Source organism: Cetorhinus maximus, chromosome 17 (genome assembly GCF_964194155.1).
Source record: "Cetorhinus maximus chromosome 17, sCetMax3.hap1.1, whole genome shotgun sequence".
In the NCBI taxonomy this organism is placed as follows: Eukaryota; Metazoa; Chordata; class Chondrichthyes; order Lamniformes; family Cetorhinidae; genus Cetorhinus; species Cetorhinus maximus.
This window is the reverse complement of record NC_135895.1, coordinates 104823942-104847451: the sequence shown is the minus strand read 5'-3', so window position 1 is coordinate 104847451 and position 23510 is coordinate 104823942. Positions and strand designations below refer to the sequence as shown.

The window sequence follows — 23510 nt, the reverse complement described above, 5'->3', positions numbered from 1 at the left end:
TACAGCACAGAAGGACACCATTCAGCCCCTCAAGTCCCTGCCAGTATATTCTCCTTTGATCTGACTACCTGTTAATCATGGACGCAAAATGCAAAATTCATCTTATTTGTTATTTTTCACTGAATGGTCTTCACAGTGGCCGGAACCTCGATCAGCCACAGTGAGAGCTCATCTTTGGGTGCTGAACAATTCAGGAATTGCAAGCTGTTTTGGTCCGATAAAGCCAGCATTGCTTCAAACCATCCGTGTAAGCACCTTTCACATCAAAACAGGGCAAAGCATGTCAGACGTAATAAATCCAAAGCACAGCGATCAATGCTTTGTAGGTCTGATCAACAACAGCAACTTTCAATTATAAATCACTGTCAACATAGTAAAACATCCTAAGATGCAACACAGGAGTATATTAAGACAAAATCTGACACTGAGCCACAAAAGGAGGCATTAACCCAGGTGATCAATTGCTTGGTCAAAGATGTAGATTTTAAAGAGCGTTTTAAAGCTGGAGAAAGAGGCGGAAATGTTTTGGGACAGAAATTTAAGGATTAAACAGTACAATAAAAGTAGCATGCAGACAAATTAAATCCTAACGCCAACTTGCAAATAGACTAAAAATGATTTGGAGAGTGTAAATACAATCAACGAATTGCAGTGACATCCTAAAGTTAAAAGCCTATGGTGCATGTAGTCCACATACTTTTCCTCTTCGCAGTTACCCGTTCTAAGGGTTGCCTTCATTCCGCGTTCGAGTTTTGTTATTCAAGTTGCAGCACCAAAAAATTGTTTGCGCAGCTTCGCGTAAAATGGCGCAAAGAGGAAGCTCTGCTTAGAATGGAGAAGCAACAGTTTCGCTGAAAAAGTAAAATAGCACCAGAGGTGGACAGTAAAAGGCGGGAGTGCTGGTGTTGTAATGTGCAAACAGCCAGTGGGAGCGCAGGCAACAAACCTGCCGGGTGTTTCCTCTCCCGTCTTTGGATTGTAGACGAGCAGCAGAGGGGGCAGCAGCAAGGCACTAAAGGAGGGAGGGGGAAGGACAGAGGACAAGGAACTGTGGCTACCACATCACAACATTGGCAAATAATTAAATATTGGGCCCGAACTTTCGAGAAGTGGCAATCACAGTCGGATTGGCACTCTGCTCTTTTTCACTTACCTTAGTCAGGAGCTGCACCTTTCTCACCTGACCTTCCGACTCAGGCTGGGTGAGAAAAGTGCAGTGCAGCAGGGGCTCCAGGCCCTCATTTAGGAGGTGGGATAGGAGGGGTATGATGGATTGGGGGGGAAGTCAGGTGGTCAGTCGGGTGGTGGGGGTAGGATGGGAGGTAGGATGGGGGGTATGGGAGTCGGAGGGGTCAGGGGTGTAGGATGGGTTATGGGGTGGGATGGGAGGTAGTGCGGGATGGGGGTAGGAATGGGGTATGGGAGTAGGAGGGGTCAGGGGTGTCGGATGGGCTGGGGCGGGGGATAGGATGGGTCGGGGATGGGTGTGTAAGATGGGTCGGGGGGTGCAGGGGTAGGATTGGGGGCATAGGATGGGTTGGGGGTGAGGAGGGGTAGGATAGGATGGGGTAGGATGGGTCGGGGGTTGGGGTAGGATGGGTCAGGGATGCTTGGGTGGTCAGTTGGGGGGGTTAGGAGGTGGGATGCGTTGGGGAGGTCAGGTGGGATGGGTCAGGTGGTTAGTCAGGAGGTGGGTGTAGAATGGGTCAGGGTGCCAGCGGTCAGTTGGGAGGTGGGGCGGTAGTCAGGGGTAGCCTAGGGTAGGGGGGTAGTCAGTGGATAGTCAGGGATTGTGGAGGATAGTCGGGGGGTGTGTAGGGTGTGGTCAGGGGGTATCAGTACCATAGTTACCCAGGAGTTAGAAGTGGTTTTAATCCTTCTTAATGTTTCCTGGGTAACTATTCTGCTAAGAGAGTCGGAACCATCCGAAGTCTCTGATTTAAATTGGAGTTCCGGATAGTTCCTGATGCAGAGTAATTGCCCATTGGAAGTTTGAACTGTCCAGGCAATTCCTGTGTGCTCCCTGTGTCCAGGGGGTCCTCCAGTGCAGCTTCTGAGGTACCTCCCAGGTACAACCTCCTGGGGAACAGAAGGTCTGACCCAGTACTTATCAAAAGATATTGATCTAGCAGCATGTGAAATAAAAATATTGGTTACTAGGATTTCAAGTGTAGTTAATTTGAACATTCCCGGAGCTGAGGAAGTCCTGGGAGAAGCTTTTGAAGCCAAAAAATACATTTTGAGCCAGATGTGGGCTCTCTAGTGCTCCACGGTGACACCAAATAGCAAAAATGTAGAACTGCAGGTAAACCCAGAGCCATTTGTTAAAAAGTGATTTTGCATTTCTGTAGCAAGCAATCAGAAACTCAGGGTCATGCTTGCAGACTTAGCAGAGATGTTCCTCAAAGTGTTCACCCAATCTGTGTTTGGTCTCCCCAATGTAGAGACTGCATTGTTTCCGGTTTCACAATGTGGTCTCCTAGCACATTGGTCAACTGGCATTGTAATAATGATCAGATAACCTGTTTTTAGTGATGCTGGTTTGACGATAAACATTGCTCAGGACAGTGGGGAGAACCCATGGGGTCTTTTGCATCCACCTGAGAAGGGAGACGAAGCCTTAACATCACATCCAAAAGACAGCACCTCTGACAATGCAGCACTCCCTCAGTCCTACACTGGATTGTCAGCATAAATTACGTGCTGAAGTTCTTGGAGCGGGATTGGAACCCACGCCTTCTGACTCAGTGGCAAACGTGCTACCATTGAGCCATGGCTATATCCTAATGTCATAACCTGCCAGGTCAATGGGAAAACCTTATTAAAATCATTAAAAAGGCAGCCATCATTAGGTGTGAACAGTGTTAATATTGACTGTCACCTTGGACTTTTGAATGAATAGATATCAGTACATATTGACTTTGATAATACATTGATGTTGTTATAGTGGGAGATGGTTTTCTAAACCAGGCCTGTATGTTCCCTAGTGCAGTGCTCCTGTTGCTATCAAATTGATCAATTGGTCATACTGTCCCTCTAAGTCAGAAGGCCAAGCCTCACTAAAGGACTTGCACCTCACTTAAGCTGACGCAACAGTTCAGTATCAAGGGAGTGTTGCATTGTCAGAGGTGTTGACTTTTGGATGTTAAACTGAGACCTACTAACATCCCTCCCTTGAACCAATATCACAGAAGAGGTGAAGCAATTTTTAACTTATTAACTAATTTGTGGGAACTTCCTGTGCACACATTGACTGTCACATTTGCCCAAGTAATAGTGACTACTCTAACCCCAACAGATACGCACACAAACCTATTGCTGTCTCAGTGTGTAATGTGTCCTGAAGTATATGGTTTTGGCTGCAGTAATGTGGAAGTAAGGCTCTTGTGCTCGAAGATTTGTGGATGAATGCTCATAAGCTACAGCCTTAGGTTTGTAAGTCAATCCACCACAGAGATTTGACTTTTGCATTTTTTTATGGTGACTGACTACATGTTAATTATATCTACTGAACTACTGTATTCTAATGAATATATGAATATTTGAGCACTGCTGCTTAATAATACATTCTTTGCACCCTGGCACAGAATGTCTCCCTTAGTATTGGCTAAAAGTACCAATACAAATTAATACTAACTCTTAGGCTTCTGTATAAGTTGTACCTGAGCTCTGCTTAGCTGGTAAAGGTTTATATGTGAATCTGAATGGATCTCAAAAGGGCAAGTTTGGAAATGCATCTGAATGAAACCAAAACTGAAACATTGACAACTTGCATTTATGTAGCACCTTTAATGTTTTAAATCATCCCATGGTGCCTCACAGGAGTGTAATCAGACAAAAACTGACACTGAGCTGAACAAGGAGACATTAGGACAGGTGCTCAAATGTTTAATCGAAGAGGTCGGTTTTGCGGTGCATCTTAAAGGAGAGAGGCGGAGAGGTTTAGGAATGTAATTCCAGAGGGGAAGCCCTAGGTGGCTGAAGTCATGGCCACCAAATGTAGTTATTTGTACGTAAGGCTACAAAGTTCTTTGTTTTCAAATAACTTGTAAGCATTTAAGGTTAAAAATCAAAAGTCAGGCTAGCTTCTGGCTTTCAACCCTGTTCTTATTCCTCACCTCTCCTATAATTGGAGTTGTTTTTCTTTCCATCCTACCTTCTTCCTTAGGCTCTGTCACAAGGGCTAGGATGACCAGTTGTTAAGGAAATGGCCTTTACAATTGGCAGGGTTAAGTAAGCAGCAAGAGAAAGCATTAGCGCTTTCGCTAACAAGGAATATCAGGGAGTTGAGAAGAGAAATTGAATCCACCTAGGTTTCCAAAAGTCTGTGTGCTGACTGATTCATGTTTTTGCTTGTGCCTGAAATGTTTTATATTTCAGACTTTAACTTCTGCACTGCTTCTTTAATTGTAGACAAGGCTTTTTGGACACCTTCCCTCGACTAGAGCCACCGCCACCAACGGTCAAAAAGAGGGCACCTCGAGCGCTGAAGACTACTCAGGACATGATGATATCATCGGTGCCGGTGGTTAACAGTAGTGATGTTTCTGATCCATCCACCTTAGGCCCTGATGAAACAGAGCTGCAAAAGAATGGAGCAGCTGAAAGTAAGGCCGATGGTATCAAAACTGCCCTCACGAGCAGCGTGGAGAATTTAACTTCCAACCTCACTGCCGAGGCCAAATCAGAGAGTGAGCCATGCAGCACACTGGAGAATGTAGCAGACATTGCCAAGCCAGCCCTCTCTGTGCCTGATCTGCTAAACAAGGAGCCTGTGGACGTCAAACTCAAGCCAACTGGCCATGAGAAACGGATGACCTCCTCCCCGCATCCAGACAAGGCTTGCTTGCGGATCAGCATTAGTGAAGATGACCTTTTAGGGAATGACTCTGAGGACTCTGGAGTGCCACGGCAAAGATGCTCAAGTGTTGAAAATGAAGAACACCACCCAGACTTGCTATCATTCGACTAGGTTGTTGTGGGGATCTTGCTTCACTGGCTAAAACCGGAACAGCAGTGTCCCTTTCCGTTGAATGGTCTCAAAAGGGAGAAATTCACTGTAATGTGCTTTAGCCTTTTCTGAAGTTTCACACCAAACCTCTTGAATTTTATTCTTTTGAAATGTGTTTCTGCCTCTTGGAGTTTGGTGTCATGGTTGAACAAAGGGGTGTAATTACTAGCGTGGGTGTCCTTTATTAGGCAGCAGTTTGGCTTTGACTCTGAGCTTTAAATGGACTGAGAGGCCAACTTTACACTCATCATAGGAAGGCCACCAATCGCTAGTGCTGCTTCCAGAGGGTAAATTGTCCAGCGTACACTTGGAACATTGTGAGAAGGCTAAAGTAGAATGCAGGGAATTTTTAGAACTGGGCCTTGAACTTACACTAGAGCACAAATGGCATATGCATTTGCCCTAACTTCCTCTGTCCCATTTTTAACTGTGCAGTTAGCCTATTTATTTTAAACAAATTAATCCCTCCGCTAAAATAGCAGAGAGACTAAGTTCGGACCAACCCATCAACCATTCATACCTCCTATCTCACAATATAATCTCAAAGCCTAGATTTTAATGCTAATTAAATGCATAAAACTCAGCAAATCCAGACATGGTTCTACCTGTTCACCAAAGTGACTAATAACCTTTTACCATATACAAAGCCAATGTGTAACAAGACAACATTAAGTGCCTGAATTACGCCTTGTGCACTTGCAGCATTATCACAGTAAAATTTTGTTTTATCAACACCTCATTAAATATTCTTTCAAAAAAAAACACTTTCTGCAAACTGACTGCAAAATGAAGTAAACATTACAGTCTGTTGGAAGTGCTATGCAGATTATTTGGGAAAATAAAGTATTGGAATCTTAAAATCAGAGCAAGGGAAACTGTAGGCAAGGAATAGACAGTGATTCATAATTTTAAAAATGAAAGGTAATGTAGCTTTTTTAGGAAAAAAGAATTTATTTTAGGTTAATATTACTGCATCACTGACTAAATCAAATAAATCTTTATAAATTGCATCATTTCATTAATAAATCCATACTGCCTTCATAATAATCTGTTTGAGGCAGCACGTCCTGTTTTAGGAAGTGTATTATTTAAATGTACCACAATTTGCTTACTTACCAATTGTCTGTCCAACCGATAGCTGCTCCCTGTACTTATAGACCCTGCACATTCAGACTAACATACAATGTGCTGCCCTGCAGAATTCCTGTCTAGACAGGAATTATTTCCAAAGGTATTTCAGTGAAGTCAAATTTTTGTTAATGGTTTATTAGTTTTAATTACGTCTGTTACTCAGAATGTAGCAGAGTTTCAGTAACAGAATAGGGCAATTTCTCTCCCCTCCAACACCAACCCCAGCCCTCCATTTCTACCCATATCCACATCTGTATCCATATCCACATCTATATCTATCTCAGATTTGCTCATTACCACAGCAGGAATGAAGAGGGAATTATGCATCCATCTGCACATAAGTCTAAATAGTTGTTTAGTAGTACAGAACTTGAGTATTGCTGAAAAAAGACAATGTTGTTGAAGCTTTTCATCTTGCACTCATCAGGACAATTCTCAAGATTACCAAATGTAAAGGGAACAACAATTTGTACTTTGTGAAAAGAGAGTGCTGATTGGTTGACAAGAGGATTCTGATTGGTAGAGACGTTGCCATGGAGAATGTACCAGTTAACTGATGATTGACAGTTAACTGCCAAGCTTTGTTTAAATTCAAACCAGGCAGGTTGACTCTGATTGGTCTGTTGTACCCTTTACATTTGGTATTGTCACTAGACCAGTATTCCAGAGACCCAGGGTAATGCTCCGGGGACCCGGGTTCGAATCCCACCATAGCTGATGGTGAAATTTGAATTCAATAAAAATCTGGAAGTCTGATGATGACCATGAAACCATTGCCAATTGTTGTAAAAACCCATCTGGTTCCTTTAGGGAAGGAAATCTGCTGTCCTTACCTGTTCTGGCCTACATGTGAGTCCAGACCTACAGCAATGTGGTTGATTCTTAAAAAATGCCCTCTGAACAAGGGCAATTAGGGATGGGCAATTAATGCTGGCCTAGTCAGCGATGCCCACATCCCATGAACGAATTAAACTTTTTTAAAAATTAAATTGTCCTGATGAGTGCAGGACAAAAAGCATTGACAACATGTGTCGTTTTTCAGCAATACACAACCCTAATTGTTAAAACCCACACTTGTATGGACTATTGCTATGAGAGGGCATGATTTTGTTCGTGTTTTAATGTGATTAATATCCATTACTCTCAGTCTAAAGAAGTGATGGTGGGAGGGTAGGGGGTTAGCCTTGGTGGAGATAACTGCCAACCCATGTCAATGTTCTGAAAAGCTATAATCTACTGATATTTGTAGAAGTCTCAAAGTTTGATTGCGTTTTCAGATACAGTTGTTCTATTCAAATGCATATGTTAACACTTCAAATCTTTAGCATTTTTATGCATTATTTTATAAACTGAAATCCTTAAAAATAAATTCACAATGATTTGTGGGTTTTTTTTCAAATGTTAATCTAGGTGTTTGCAGCCTCTCTCTCTCTCAGACACTTTAACATATTTATTCACGCCTGCCTTGATTTGCACAGATTAGTATACCATTGTACTTTGCAATGTTTAAGGCAGCCCACATTCTTTATAATTCACTGCCATATGCATATATATTGTGTAATTACACCAACTGCACCTGTGGAAGAGAGTACTGAAAAATTATTCATTAAATTTCTTTTAATTTAGTGATTTAGTTTGTTGCTGTAATGAGATATTTTAGATTGCATTAAAAATTCAATTTACCTGAAACTGTTGGCAAGGTTTTAGATAAGAAAGCATCAGCCTTCTGTCAGTGGAGCTGTGACATTGTTAATTCTAGGGTGAGGGTCACCATCACTTCTGAGGTGTCTTTAAAAGCACTGTCTACATCTCCTGGATCCAAAGCTAGCAGGATTGTTACTGGTTTATTATTAAAGAGAATTGGATAAATATTTGAAAAGAAAATCTTTACAGGGCCAATGGGAAAGAGCAGACGTTTGGGACTAATTGGATAGCTCTTTCAAAGAGTTAGCAAAGGCATAATGACTGAATGGCCTCCTTCTGTGCTGTAAAATTCATCCAGTATTGAGCCTGCCATTCTAACCTCTTTTATATATTCAAGTGTCTTTTAATACAAAATATAGTATAATTAAAACTGTCTATTATTAATTTTGACTTTGCAAATGAGCTAATCGATGAAAAATAAGTTATGCTTTCCATCTCGGGTTAGTTTGGATGGGATTGTTAAATGCATGCATTTCATATCACTCTTACCAGTAATTGAATGATTGAGAGTCAAGTCTCATGTTGGTGCAATTTTAGTGTGTTGGGAAAATGCTGAAGAAATTATTTGGCATCTTAATCCCCCCCAGCATTAGGGCTCTGAAGAAGTGTCATACGGACTCAAAACGTCAACTCTGTTTCTCTCTCCACAGATGCTGCCAGAGCTGCTGAGTTTTTCCAACATTTTCTGTTTTTATCTGCAGAATTGTACTTTTGTCTTGATAAAACAAATGCTGCTGGACTATGATTTACAAAATAGTGTTGTAAGAACTACAAGGAACAAAGAGAATGAAAATGTGGAGGGATTAAAAGACATCTCAGAGGCGGTCACCACACCTTGTGGAGAGTACAGTGTCCTCCCTCTACCTCTCATCCCTAGAGAGGAAATTTATTAACCACACGGTACATTTTAAAAGAGATGCTACCAAATGCATTTATAATTTGTTCCACATCTATTAGGGGACATGTTCCTAATTTTCAACTTTCTCAAAACACAAAACATAATCTAAAAGGACTCACTCCTTACTTTCTATTACATTCAACACCCCAAACCCCAGCTGCACTTCGGACAAGAACAGAAGTTGCTTTTCCAACGCTTATTCTCAGAAGTTCATAAACAACTAATCACTGAGATGCCCATCTCAAAATGTTAAACTGAGAATGCTTGTAGAGACCTTCAGTTTTGGGACTTGCAGCAGTATAGCAGCATTTATGCTTTGATATTTCAATCCCTTGTCCACTAGCAGATTTGTAGCTCATGTTTTTGTTGTGCAAGGTTACAGGAGAGTTGAAGCTGGAGAGTGGAGCTTCACACTGGGAGCGCTGACATCAAATCAAACGATGCAGGCTGATTGATATCAAGACTGACCCACCTCTGCAATCTTCCAGCAAATGTTAAACACATGCACAGTAACCACTTTACCAAGATGGTGTCTGGCACGTTTCCTATCAGAACTATGCACACACGCAACAGACTTCATCTTGGAACCATAAAACATTGCTACTGAGCCCAATGTTTATCAATGCAATATTATTTTACAAAACATAATCTTACATGATGCACCAGATTGAGTTTGATGGATGCAGTGTTATAGTCCTTAGTCCAGTTCATTCAGTCAAATACATTAATAGAAAAGTGTGTCCCTTCAGTATTAAGCATTGCACAGATGAATCTCTTTAACAAGGCTTGCTGAAGGCACCTTTACCAAATGGCATTTTGCTGCAAGTCCTGTATGGCTTTTGTCATTTCAAGGCTGCCAATGAAGTGGATTCATTTAAGTATCGTTTGTCAACACTCTGTACTCTACTTTCTCTGCAGATGATAAACATCTTGTTTGGCACCATAAAGGCCAATAGATTGTGTTTCTTCTGCCTCCCTGTGGCAGTTCTGAGTTAATGCATGCCGTCCTGGGAAAATGCATGAAATTGTTTTGCTTTTGCTTTTTGCATTGATTTATTTCTCAGCGACTAAACATAAGGAGACCATGAGACCATAAGATGTAGGAGCAGAAGTAGGCTTTTCGGCCCATCGAGTCTGCTCCGTCATTTAATGAGGCCATGGCTGATCTGATGATCCTGAACTCCACTTTCCTGCCTTTTCCCCATAATCCTCGGTTCCCTTACTGATGAAAAATCTGTCTACCTCAGCCTTGAATATGCTCAACGACCCAGCCTCTACAGCCCTCTGCGGTAAAGAATTCCACAGATTCACTGCCCTTTGAGAGAAGAAATTGTTCCTCATCTCTGTCTTAAATGGGCGATTCCTTACTCTGAGATTATGCCCTCTGGTCCTAGACTCTCCCACAAGGGGAAACAATCTCTCAGCATCTACCCTGTCAAGCCCCCTAAGAATCTTGTGTTTCAATAAGGTCACCTCTCATTCTTCTAAACTCCAATGAGTATAGGCCCAACCTACTCAACCTCTCCTCATAAGAAAATCCCTCCACACCTGGGATGAACCTAGTGAACCTTCTCTGGACTGCCTCCAATGCCAGTATATCTTTCCTTAGATAAGGGGACCAAAACTGTTCACAGTATTCTACGTGTGGTCTACTAGTGCCTTGTATAGTTTTAGTAAGACTTCCCTATTTTTATACTCCATTCCCTTTGAAATAAAGGTCAACATTCCATCTGCCTTCCCTATTATCTGCTATCTTTTTGTGATTCATGCACCAGGACCCCCAAATCCCTCTGTGCTGCAGCTTTATGCAGCCTTTCTCCATTTAAATAATATTCAGCTCCTCTATTTTCCTGCCAAAGTGCATAACCTCACATTTTCCCACATATTGTTTCATCTGCCAAGTTTTTGCCCATTCACTTAACCTGTCTATATCCCTCTGTAAGCTCTTTGTGTCATCCTCACCACTTGCTTTCCCACCTATTTTTGTGTCATCCGCAAATTTGGTGATAGTACATTTACTTCCCTCATCCAAATCATTCATATATATTGTAAATAATTGTGGCCCCAGCACTGATCTCTGTGGCACTCCACTAGTCACAGGTTGCTATCCTGAAAATGCCCCCTTTATCCCAACTCTTTGTCTTCTATTAGTTAGCCAATCCTCTATCCATGCTAATGTACTACCCCCAATACCATGGGCTCTTATCTAATTAAGTAGCTTTATGGGCGGTACCTTATCGAACGCCTTTTGGAAATCCAAATATATTACATCTACTGGTTCCCCTTTATCTATTCTGCTTGTTACCTCAAAGAATTCTAATAAATTTGTCAGGCATGATTTCTCCTCCAAGAAGCCACGTTGACTCTGCTGGATTATATTATGTATTTCCAAATACTCTGCTATTACATCCTTTATAATAGACTCTAACATTTTCTCAACGATGGTGCTAAGCTAGCTGACCTGCAGTTACCTGTTTTTTGTCTTCCTGCCTTTTTGAATAAGGATGTTACATTGGCAGTTTTCCAATCCTCTGGGGCTTTTTCAGAATCTAAGGATTCTTGGAAGATTACTACCAGTGCATCCACTATTTCCGTAGCTCCTTCCCTTAATATCCTAGGATGCAACCCATCAGGTCCAGGGGGCTTGTCAGCCTTTAGCACCATTAATTCCCCTTGTACTTTTTCTCTAGTGATAGTTATTGTATTTATTTCCTACCACCCACTACTGCAACCTCCCCACCCCCGCCCCGCCCCTTATTTAATAGTTTTGGAGTGCTATTAGTGTCTTCTAGCATGAAGACTGATGCAAAGTATTTATTCAACTCCTCTGCTATTTCCTGGTTTCCCATTATTATTTCCCCAGCCTCATCCTCCCACACCAATCTTTGAGTCACGCATTTAACTCCTTGACTTTATTTACCCTATGCCAGTTTGCCCGTGGCTCAGGTAGTAATCCCGAGATTATTACCTTAGAGGTTCTGCTTTTTAACTTTGCTCCGAACTGTTCAAATTCTCTCAGCAGAACCTCCTTTCTAGTCCTATCAATGACAACAACTGGATCCCTCCCCTCCCACTCCAAGTTCCTCTCCAGCCCTAAGGAGATGTCCTTAACCCTGGCACTGGGCAGGCAACACAGCCTTCGGGGCTCATGCTCACAGCTGTAGGGAACAGCATCTATCCCTCTAATTACACTGTCCCCTTTCACTACTGCATTCCTATTTCCTCCCCCCACTTGAATGGTTCCCTGTAGCACGGCGCCGTGGTCAGTTCACTCATCCTCCCTGCAGTCCCCTTTCTCATCCACACAGCTTGCAAGAACCTTGTAACTGTTGAACAATTGAAGGGGCCGAGCCTCCTCAAACGCTACCCCCTGGGTCCCCATACCTGCCTCACCTGCAGTCACACCCTCCTGTCCCTGATCACAGACCAAATCTGAATTATCTAATCTGAGGGGTGTGACCGCCTCTTGGAGCAAAGTGTCTAGGTAACTTCCTCCCTGATGTGGTGCAATGTCTGCAGCTCGGACTCCAGATCCTCAACTCAGATCTGAAGTTCCTCGAGCTGCAAACACTACAGATGTGTTAGCTCTGGATCACCTTGGTGTCCAGCAGCTCCCACATGCTGCAGCAGCAACACATCACCCATCCTGACATCACTATCATATTTTATTTAATTTATTAATTAATTACTCTAGTATCCCTGTTCTTTACACTTGAAGAATATCCCGCTCTTTACACTTTATTGTAATTTTTTTTTCACCAGTATCGATCTTGTACTTAACAAGCTATTTTTAAGAAAAAGAGAGAAAAAGACTAGAGACCTAAACACAAACTAAGAGCCTTACTTTTACTTTAAAGACTAGAAACACTCACCAATCTTACTGACCAATCAGCTGCTTTCCCTGCACTTGTGTCACGTTGTGGTTCGTGACATCACTCCGCCGCTGGTCTCTCTGCAGGTAGGCATCTCGATCTGTGCCTTTCATCCTCTTCCGCTCACCTCTCGCTGAAAATGTACTATTTTGAGCACAACAATTGCACACGCTCAGTCCAAGCTTGCTCAGCAAACATCTAAAGATAGTCATAACCCAGCCTACTGAACGCAGTATCTGCTTGGAAAAATGTGCTGTTGGTTATTTGTTCCCATTAGGTGATGGTTAACTTCTGGAGAAGCCCATTTTTAATGCGTTTGATGCAGCAAGAAAAGCAATAATTGTATTTAATGAAAGTGAGACTATTGATACACTATACACATTTATCAAGGTTTCTGTTTGAGGAATATACAAAATAGTGGCTAGACAGTCTTCTAATGTTGGGTTACAGGGGCAATTTTAAAGAAGCTGAGTGAGCCTTTTAGACCTGAGATAGACTGGAAATGCTCATCAGATCAGGCAGCATCTGTGGGGAAAGAAACAATTGACCGTTCATCAGAACTGTGCGCCTCATTGACCTGAAACGTTAACTGTTTCCCCCTCCACAGATGCTGCCAATCCTACTGAGTATTCTGTTTTTATTTCAGACATGCTGCATCCACAGCATTTTGCTTTCAGCTTTTTAGGCCTGCTGTCAGATGTCACTTATAAGTTAATTTTTTGCTTTCTCTTCATTTGTTTCCAGCCTTTTGTGGCAGCACCACCTAGGGCGAGAGTTTGAAACCTGTTATTTTCTCAGGTTAAATGTGCTGCTGAAATTTGGAGCATAGAGTGACTAAATATATCAGGCGTTAAAATGTGAGACTGTGATATTACTGGTGATTCTTATTATTCTGAGCTATACCTTTAAATACTGTACATACTCATTGGGATGTATTTCCCAAATAACCTGATCACAAAAACCCCCCAATAGTTGAAGTTGTTGTACAGCCCTATCGTGGAGTTTTGAAGAATGAGAGGTGTTCTCATTGAAACACACAAGATTCTGAGATAGCTTGACAGGATAGCTGCTGAGATGCTATTTCCGTTGACTGGAAAGAGGAATTAGTCTCAAGATAAGGGATCAATCATTTAAGGCTGAGGTGAGGAGGAATTTATTCACTCAGTTGTGAATCTCTGAAAGTCTCTACCTTACAGGGCTGTGGATGCTTCAATGTGGAGTATATTGAAGGCTGAGATGGGTAGATTTGTGGACTCTGAGAATCAAGGGAAATAAGGGTCGACAGGAATGTGGAATAAAGGTCAAAGATCAGCCATGACCTCACAATGTTAGAGCAGGCTTGAGAGATCATATGGCCTACTCCTACTCTTATTGCTCATGTTCTTATCCTCACAATAATGTAATCTCTAGTCAGCTCCTGCTCTGTGTACAAGGGATTACAAGCCCAGAATAATATAGATTAGTGAGTATTTTATTTCATTATTTGTGTCCTTTCAGTTTTTAAAATAATAAGTAAAAGTCTGAACATGTAGAAATAATCAAAATATGGAGGTATTGAAAACCTTGAGACAAAGCTTTAGAAGAAGGTAGCATTTGTGATCGGTAACTATTAGTGGGTAAAGTGGAAATGAAGATTGGTGATGTAAATAGTACAAAGCCCAGCTCGATGGAGTACTGCTGCAACAGAGTACTTACTTAACTGGGGGAATTATTTGAGTGAGGGAATTCAGCGCAGTAAGAGAAGAGATGTGTTCTAATCTTTTATAAAACAGGGAGTGGTCCAAGAAGAGGCTGGGACACAGTTGAGACCTGAGAGCTGAAGTCCAGAGGCATGAACTAGGCAAGCAGGTAGGTGATTGGTTCATGTGTTTTAAGGATGCTTTTGTTCTTTAAGCTAGGACTGTAGTTTGAACTAGATCCAGGAAAGTTTAAGCACTATATTAAATTTGAAGCTTAACTAAGATATATGTTTATAAAAGATCAGAACACACCTCTTACTGTGCCAAATTCCCTCACTCAAATAATTCCCCGAGTTAAGTAAGTACTCTGTTGCAGCAGTACTCCATCAAGCTGGGCTTTGGGCTATTTACATCACCAATCTTCATTTCCAATTTACCCACTAATAGGTTGTGTCCAAACTGCAAAATGTGGGAATTTGTGGACAGCGAGACTGGCCTGAGCAAACATGTTGCAGGAGATGTCTCCATCTTTAATCTCTCCAGCTCAGAGCTATTGAGCTGAAGTGTGAGTTGGAGAGTCTCTGACACATAAGGGAGGGGAGGGATTCCTGCACAGTTCTATCCAGGATATAGTTACACCGCAGAGGAAAACACAGATTCAAGGAAAAGGAGGGTATGACTGAAAGGGAACCAGGTGGTGCAGACATAGGAGAGGTTGAGAAGAAGGTCCCTCAGACACTGGTCCTGTCCAAAACATATGATGTATTCACTGCCTGTGAGGACAGTAAGAAAGATTGTAGGGAGGGCAGCCACAATACAGAACAAGGCTCTGTGACTTAGAAGGCTGTCCGGGGTAGGGGGTTGGTGGGGGGGGAGGTAGAAGGTGGCTGGGGTGGAGATAGTGGTGAAAGAGCAAATTAGTAATAGGGAACTCTACAATTATGGTAATAGACAGCGTCTGCTGCAGCCAAGAACAAGAATTCCCAAGGGCATGTTGCCTACCTGGTGCCAGGGTAAAGTGATATCTCACAGCGGCTGGATAGGAACTTGGAAAGGGAAAAATGAGTTAAAATATCTGTACAGCAATGCACGCAGTGTAAAGCAGGGAAGCTGGTGGCAATGATGCATTGGGAAGAGTAGGGATCACTGAGACATGACTACAGAAAAATCAGGACTGGGAACTAAACATTGCTGGATATAACATGGGCTGTAGCTTCCGGGCTCCCCAGTCAGATTGGGGGAGTATCCCAAAGATGTGCTGGGGAATCCCTCTCGGAACTTCACAAGTAAGAGTTTGCACAGCTATTTCCCAGAAGTGCATACTTCCTCAGGGCAATTGCTCTGCTCTGGGAACCATCCAGAAATGTGATTAGAATCGCAAACTTCGGATGGTTCTGGCTGTGTTACACAAATAGTTACCCAGAGAAAGTTAGAAGAATTAAAACCTCTTCTAACTGCCGGGTAACTACTGTAAAGACCCAGACCAACACCCCCAGGGGACTCCCCGCACCCTCAACCCACCTAGGGGACTCACCCCTCCATAGTATTCCCCATTACCCCTGACCCTGCATGGGGTTCCTCCCACAGGACATTAATTGCCACTCCAAGGAAGTTACGGCCCATTTAGAAAAGATAGGGAACATGTGGAGGTGGAGTAGCAGTACTTTTCCAGGATAAGATAATTGCAGTAGGAAAATGGATACAGATATCAGCAAGACAAAAATAGAATCCATATGGATACAGCTAAAAGAAAATAAAGGATCAATCGCACTAATAGGTTAGTTTACAGAGCATCTAATCATGGAAAGGAGATGGAGGAAGAAATATAGATACAAATTAGGGAATTGAGTAAAAGGTTTGGAATAATAATCATGTGGGATTTCAGCTAACCTGATATTAATTAGACAGAAGAGACTGGTAACAGGGAATAAGGGAATGGAGTCCCTACAATGTGTAACCCACTATGTAAAAAGCCCAACAAGGAAATATTCCCTCATGGATCTAATAATGGAAATGCAAATAAGAGAAGTAAAAGTAGAGGAACATCTAGGCAATAGTAACTATAATATAACATGCTTTATGATGATGGAGATGGACATAAGTATGACAAAAATAGATTGGAGAAAAGCGGATTTTGAGAAGCTGAGAAAACTTAGGAAAATAAAATGGACAACAATATTGGCACATTTTACACATTGTAGGAACTCCATTCCCTTATTCCCCATTACCAACCTCTCCTGTTCAATTAATATCAGGGTAACTGAAACCCTAAATAATTACTATTCCATGTTTTTTACTCAATTCCCTAATTTGGCTCCATATTTCTTCCCCCACCTCCCTGCCATGATGTAAAACAATGAGTAATTTAAAATGATCTTTAACAGAGTGCAAGGAAAAAATATATTCTGCTAAAGTGAAAGAACAAACTAAACACTAGTGGGATTCCATATATTTATTCCATGAATAAAGACAGAAGGGGATAATTGAGGCTTAGAAAGGAGGCACACATTAAGCACACAGACAACAGAGGAGTACATGATAAAAGAGAATACATAGAAATTAGGACAAAAATCAAAAACCCAATGAGGAAGGCAAAGAGGAACTATTAAATTCAATTATCAAGGAGAATAAAACAAAATATTTACAGGTGCATCAATAAAAAAGGAAGACTGTGATGGGAATAGCGCCCATTAAGGGATAGAAAGGATAAAACCATAGGTAACTATAGAGGGATGGTAGAAATGTGAAATAATTATTTCACCTTGGTATATACCAAGGAAATAAAGCACAGAGATATGACATTGAATGATGAGATGTGTAATATGTAATGAGATGTGCAATGAGATAAATGTATTTAAAATAAAAAAGATGTATTGAATAAACTAGACAAAGTCAAAGAGGATAAAGCCCCTGATCTGGATGGACTGCATCCACATATTTTAAAAGAATCTAGGGAAAAGCTATTAGAATCATTACTACTCCTATTTAATAATCCATTAGAGAAAGGTGTAAAGCCAGAAATAGCTAATATAATTCCTATATTTAAGAACTGGGACAGAATATGATCAGGGAAGTATAGACCAGTCAGCTTAACAGCGATGGTAGGGAAAAAATGGAATCCTTACTAGTGGAGAGAACAGAAGAACATCTGGAAATGTGAAATGTATTAATATATAGCCAGCATGAGGCCTGAATTTTCACAATGCCAGAAAGGCTCCATGATTTACCCAAAATGGCGCTGGAGCCCGGATTCTGGAAGTCCAACCCTGAACCCAGCACCCACAATTTTCCCCAGGGGTGGGAGGGAATGGGGACAAGTTGTAGTTTGCACATCTGTGATTCACAGAGACAGCTGCATATGTAAAATTGCAGCTGCCTTAAAAGAGATCCAATTTTCGTTACTGGGATTTCCAAAACATAACTCATGGGCTTTAGACATTTAAAGAAAAGGTCTAAAGCTGCCAGAGTTATTTGGAGAGAAAAGGTATCCCTTTTGTCAAGGTAAGTTTCCCTTTGCAAGAGATAATATGCCCCACTTTGGGATTGGTAATAGTAGACATGAATGTGCGTAAAAAGTGGATAAGCTCTGTGGAGCTGTCAAGCGGTCAAGTCATTTAAATCCCCAAATCCTTTAAATATTTGAAATAAAAAAAGACTGTTGTGACTCTACTTTCAATTTCAAAAGTTGTCTGTTGACATAAGCCTAAGGGCTATTAATAGAGAATTAATGCTGCTTAACTGCTTCCATAACCTATTATTATCACAGTAGGGGGTCTGCAAGTTCACCATATCATTGACAGCTTCAAGTGCTTATAAAGAAATTAGTTGTCTTTGATAAGGGGCTATGAATGCAAATGGATTAAGTTCTTGAAGGAAATGTTTGTTTTTTGAAGGATTAAGTACTCAAAGGAATCTAAATGCATTGAATTGGTTTTACAAGTGAGCGTGTTTTTTTTTAAATTGGTGAAGTCTGCAATATATACTTAGAACTTTATTTTATTTCATCTCACCATGGCTTCTGAGACCCATGATGGATGCTGGGTGAGTTGGCATGGAGGGTATAAGGGCAAAAGGTTGTGGGTTGGGAGGCATGTTTTGGCATGAGTTGGCATTAAATTGGCATGGACTATATAAAGAAGCCTGGGGCTGGTTGGGGCATGAGGCTGCCATGGAGGGTATGAGGGGCATGGTGGATGAATTTTTATTTTATTCATTCATGTGATGTGGGCATCACTGGCTAGGCCAGCATTTAGTGCCCATCTCTAATTGCCCTTGAGAAGTGGTGGTGAGCTGTCTTTTTGAACCTCTTCAATCCATGTAGTGTAGGTACACCCACAGTGCTGTTAGGGAGGGAGTTCCAGGATTTTGACCCAGTGATAATGAAAGAACGGCGATATATTTCCAAGTCAGGATGAGTAGCTTGGAAGGGAACTTTCAGGTGGTGGTGTTCCCATGTGTCTGCTGCCCTTGTCCTTCTAGATAGTAGTGGTTGTGGGTTTGGAAGGTGCTGTCTAAGGAGGCTTGGTGAGTTCCTGCAGTGCACCTGGTAGATGGTACACACTTCTGCCACTGTTTGTTGGTGACGGAAGGAGTGAACGTTTGTGGATGGGATGCCAATCAGGTGGGTTGCTTTGTCTTGGATGGTATTGAGATTCTTGAGCGTGTTGGAGCTGCACTCATCCAGGCAAGTGGAGAGCATTCCATCACACTCCTTGACTTGTGCCTTGTAGATGGTAGACAGGTTTTGGGGAGTCAGGAGGTGAGTTACTCACCAAAGAATTCCTAGCCTTTGACCTGCTTTTGTAACCACATTATTTATATGGCTAGTCCAGTTCAGTTTCTGGTCAATGGTAACCCCCAGGATGTTGATAGTAGGGGATTCAGCGGTGGAAATGGTTAAATTCTGTCTTGTTGGAGATGGTTATTACCTGGCACTTGTGTGGCATGAATGTTACTTGCCACTTGTCAGCCCAAGCCTGGATATTGTCCAGGTCTTGCTGCATTTGGACATGGACTGCATGGGTTAAAGGGGCACAGGTTGGCATGGAGGTATGAGAAGTCATGGGGTGAGTGGGAGGCATGAGGTGACATGAGTTGGCATGGATGGGGCATGGGGAGTGTATGAGGTGAGAGCTTGAAGGCTGTGTTTGATTTTATTGCTTAATGGCGAAATCCCAGAGCACTTTTTAACCTGCCCGCCTCAGCACCCGGAAGCCCCTGTGACTGCCTCCAAACTCTTTCCAGGGGGCAGCAGGTCCAACTCCAGTTGGCACCCACCCACCTGGAATGAAAATCAGAGCAGTTTGGGGACTGTCTCCCGAGCTGGGTTTGTGGAGTCAGGAATATTCCCAAGTCTGCACTCCCGACTTGGGAGTGAAAATTCGGCCCAGAGACTAGGCAATAGTAATGCAGGAGAAGTATTTTCTTTGGATTTTCAAAAGGCCTTCGATAAAGTGCCCCAAAATATGCTAATGAGTAAGGTCAGAGTGTGGAGTCAGGGGACACGTGGCAGAATGGATTGTTGGGTATCTATAGGAGAAAAGCAGAAAGTGGGAATGACGGATACTGAATCAGAGGAGCAGAAGATGGGAAGTGGTGTTCACAATTTACATCAATGATTTGGCCTTTGGAATCAAAAACACAATTTCTAAATTTGTGGATGACACCAAATTGTGGCTGGGCTAGTTGGGGGAGGGGGTGCCGGGAATAGTCAGTACTAGGAGAAGTACAACAAATTACAGGAGGACATTAATAAACTTACAGAATGGGCAAAAAAATGGCGAATAAAGTTCAGCACAGATGATGGTGATGCAGTGCATTTTGGTAAGAAGAATAGGGAGGTCACTTATTATTTGTGAGGTGCAAGTCTAGGCGGGGTAGTACAAACACATCAATCACTAAAAGTTGTACACAGATTAGTAAGACCATTGAAAGAAGCACTAGGTTCTATTTTTAGACAGATAGAATTGATAAGTGGGGAAGTTATGCTAAACTTGTATCAAACCTTGTGTCATGATCAGTATATTCTGAAGTTCAAACTAATCTTTATATTTTAAAGCTAACCACAAAAAGACTGCAAAAAGATGGTCTCCTGAGGATTGAAACTCTCCCTAGTCTCCAAAGGGAACAAAAGGAACCATCCAGGCTGATGTTAACTCAGTGGCCTGAATCTCCTGGTCGGTGAGCGGGGGTGGGCCCCACTCGCTGATGTGTAAAATGACACGCGGTGATGTCGGGTGTGCGTCCCAACATCACTGCACGTCATTCCGATCTTCAGCACAGCCGCCGAACTATCAAAGGTCTATTAAGGCCATTTAAAAACCACTTCAATCAATTAACAGGGCTGCCCGCCCAACCTTAAGGTTGGCGGCAGGCAAAGAGCCCAAGCAGCCTTCGCATTTATCAAGAAACCTCATCCACGGGCGGGATGAGGTTTCATGAAGTGTTTATAAATTGAATAAAAATTTTTAGTAAAATTCATTGAAATGTCCCAACTCATGTAACACTTTCACATGAGGGGACGTGTCCTAAAATTTTTTTCTCTTTATTTAAATTTTTCATAATCAAACTAATCTCCAAGGCAGCTCCGTGCCTCAGGGAGATTTCTGCGCTCTTCTGTGCGCACGTGTGAAAGAGCACAGGTCTCGACTCTCCCTCCTCCCTCCGCCTGCACAGAGAGTGCTCAGCGCTTCTGGGTGCACGTCACACTGGACAGGCCTTAGTTGGCCCGCCCACGTAAAATGGCGGCGCACAGCTGATTGCGGGCGGCGATCGGCTGCATGCCCGCCCACACCCGCTCCCACTCAGCCGCTCTGATGGGGAGCAGCGGTACAATAGGAGCCACGGGACCACAAGGGCTGTGGTGGAGAGAACCATCGGTCTTCTCAAGATGCGCTTCTGATGCCTGGACCGTTCAGGGGTGCACTCCAGTACCCCCCAGATAGTGTGTTGCTGATAGTGGTTGCATGCTGTGCTCCCCACAATCTTGCGCTGGAAAGGGGGGACGCAGTGGAGGATGAAGATGTAGACGCAGTGGCTGCGGCTGCACACGGTGAGTCCAGCAGTGATTCCGAGGATAAGCACACACAGGAGAACACTGAGGGGGTAGACACTGACCCGGGCATACTCCAGGGAGGCAGGGACACCCGGGAGGCTTTAATCCAACGAACCTTCAGCTAGTACACCACAGATAGACCTCCAACACACGCCAGGCTGCAGACTCCATACTTGATACCTGAGAGCAACATCTGCCTGGTTAGGAACATTAACTACGTGTCTTGTCAATAAAGCTCAATGACAAACAACTCACTCATAACATCATGGGTTCCATCTGCATGCAGAAGTAAGAAATCACCCTGAGCCATATACACATATAAACATTTAGTGACTTAACAAAATAAAGCGGAAAAGAAACTGAATACAAAAGTGTTATGCAACACACCACCCTGTCATGAAGTCATTGTGGGGCAACATAAAACCACCAGTGAGAAGCCCGTGGTGTGCCTAAGATGCCTTAAGTTTACGTTTTCGGGTGCTACGTCTCGATGCTGCCCCTTCGCTGGCACTGGCATCTGAGACAGCCTGCCTGTTCTGTTGGCCTCGCTGGCCTTGACGGGCATCCTCTGACCCGTGGAGCATTTGCTGGCCCCGCCTGAGAGGGAGCAGCCAGTTACACAGCTGGCATCTCCCCCAGGCGCCATAGCCTCATCGGATCCCATGGTCACTGGCAGAGCGGTGGAGGAGCTGCTGCCCTCATCCGGAGCGCCCTGAGAGGAGCCTGCAGAGACAACAGGCAGCTCCTGCGCCGATGTGAGGTTGCTTCTGACCTCCCTGCTCACCATTGATGGATGGGCACTGAGCTGGGATACTTGGTGCCCAATCCATCTCCCACACTCGCACTGACCAGCTGAGGTCAATGCCGCTGTGAGGGCTTGCAGGTCCAAGCGCAACCCCAGGAGGACCTGATTGTTCTACTAGGAGGAACCTCTCCACGAGAGTCGCCACTCTCTCCATGGAGGAAGCATGGCGCTTGGCCACGAAGCTCATTGCATCGGTGATGCTCCACGTGGACTCCTCCAGCACGGGCACCATGCCACGAATTGCCTCATGTATCACCGCCAGAACCTCCCGCATATCCTGTTGCACTTCCAGCGTCTGCTGCCTCAGGGACAACTCCAGAGGCTCATCATCAGCCACCAGCCGAGCATGTGCCTGGTCCCCAGCAGTCTTCCGACTGTCAGTGCCATGGGCACACTCTGTCTCTGCCTGCACCTCAAGCGAGTGTGAAGTGCCCTCACCACTGTGCCCCGGGACACTAGCCGATGATCTAATTCCCACTGAGGTGCTAATATCTGCACTGGTGTCTGCCTGGCAGAGATGGTGTGACACTGGTGAGTCCATTTGTTCTGTGCCCTCAGGTATTAGTGGCTCTGCCTCCTCCGCCCAGCCCTGCTCCAGTGATGCTAAGAGGAAGAACAAGGACATTTGATTAGTTCAAGTGGAGACAATGTCAATGTGCATGCCTGTCCCCGGATCATTATGCGCTCATCCTTCCATAATCAATGGTTGTCCCATGTTGCAAACTTCAATCACTGAGCATTCAGCAGTGTCGTGGCTGCTGGGACAGACATTGTGACCTCAGTGCTTGGCAATCTTACCTCCCCTTGGCACCCCAGCCTCACCGCCACCGGTGGACCTGGGCACAAGGCGCCTCTCCAGATCCATCACCTCCTGCTCGTATCTGGTGATGATGGCTGACTGGGCCTGGCCTCCGCCAGTCTGTATCCGCTCGGCAGCATTGTGTGCAGTCTTCTCCTGAAAAGGAGAGAAGAGCTTTGATTAGTCCAGTCTGTACCTGGATTCCCATCGCATCCCTGCCACCCCAGCCAGAGTGGGACATTGCAGGGCTCCAGTGAATAGTCACCCCACAGCTGCCGCACACTCACAGAAAGAAGCCAGGGCTGCCCTCCTACCGCCCCTTGCCCACATGTTGCCTCCATCACATTTGGCACCAGACAGTCTAACCCTGCAAAGCAAGGAGGCACAAGCACGTGGCACGCCAAGGGCAGCAGGTGGATCGGTGCCCCGCCACCTGGAAGTTCCCCTCCCAGTCTATCAGCACCCTGACTCTGACATGTTCCAGCACTGCGCCTAGGTGCAGGTCCTTGAGGTTGCCCCCAGAACAGTTCTCTGGGTGTCAGTCTAACACATGCAGC

At 43.7% G+C, this 23510-nt stretch overlaps 2 protein-coding genes across 6 annotated transcripts in view; one reads left to right on the top strand and one right to left on the bottom strand.

Moving 5' to 3' along the window:
• The window catches only part of nos1apa (nitric oxide synthase 1 (neuronal) adaptor protein a), a 410966-nt gene extending 403135 nt beyond the window's left edge, over positions 1-7831 (top strand). For all 4 annotated transcript variants that reach the window (XM_078561751.1, XM_078561752.1, XM_078561753.1 and 1 more), the window contains one exon: positions 4414-7831. In XM_078561751.1, the coding sequence (XP_078417877.1) occupies positions 4414-4972 (559 nt within the window). In that variant the 3' untranslated portion in view covers positions 4973-7831. The remainder of the gene's footprint in view (positions 1-4413) is intronic.
• Positions 1-23510, bottom strand: part of uhmk1 (U2AF homology motif (UHM) kinase 1) — a 142656-nt gene that overhangs the window by 39314 nt on the left and 79832 nt on the right. The gene's annotated exons all lie outside the window — the stretch shown is intronic.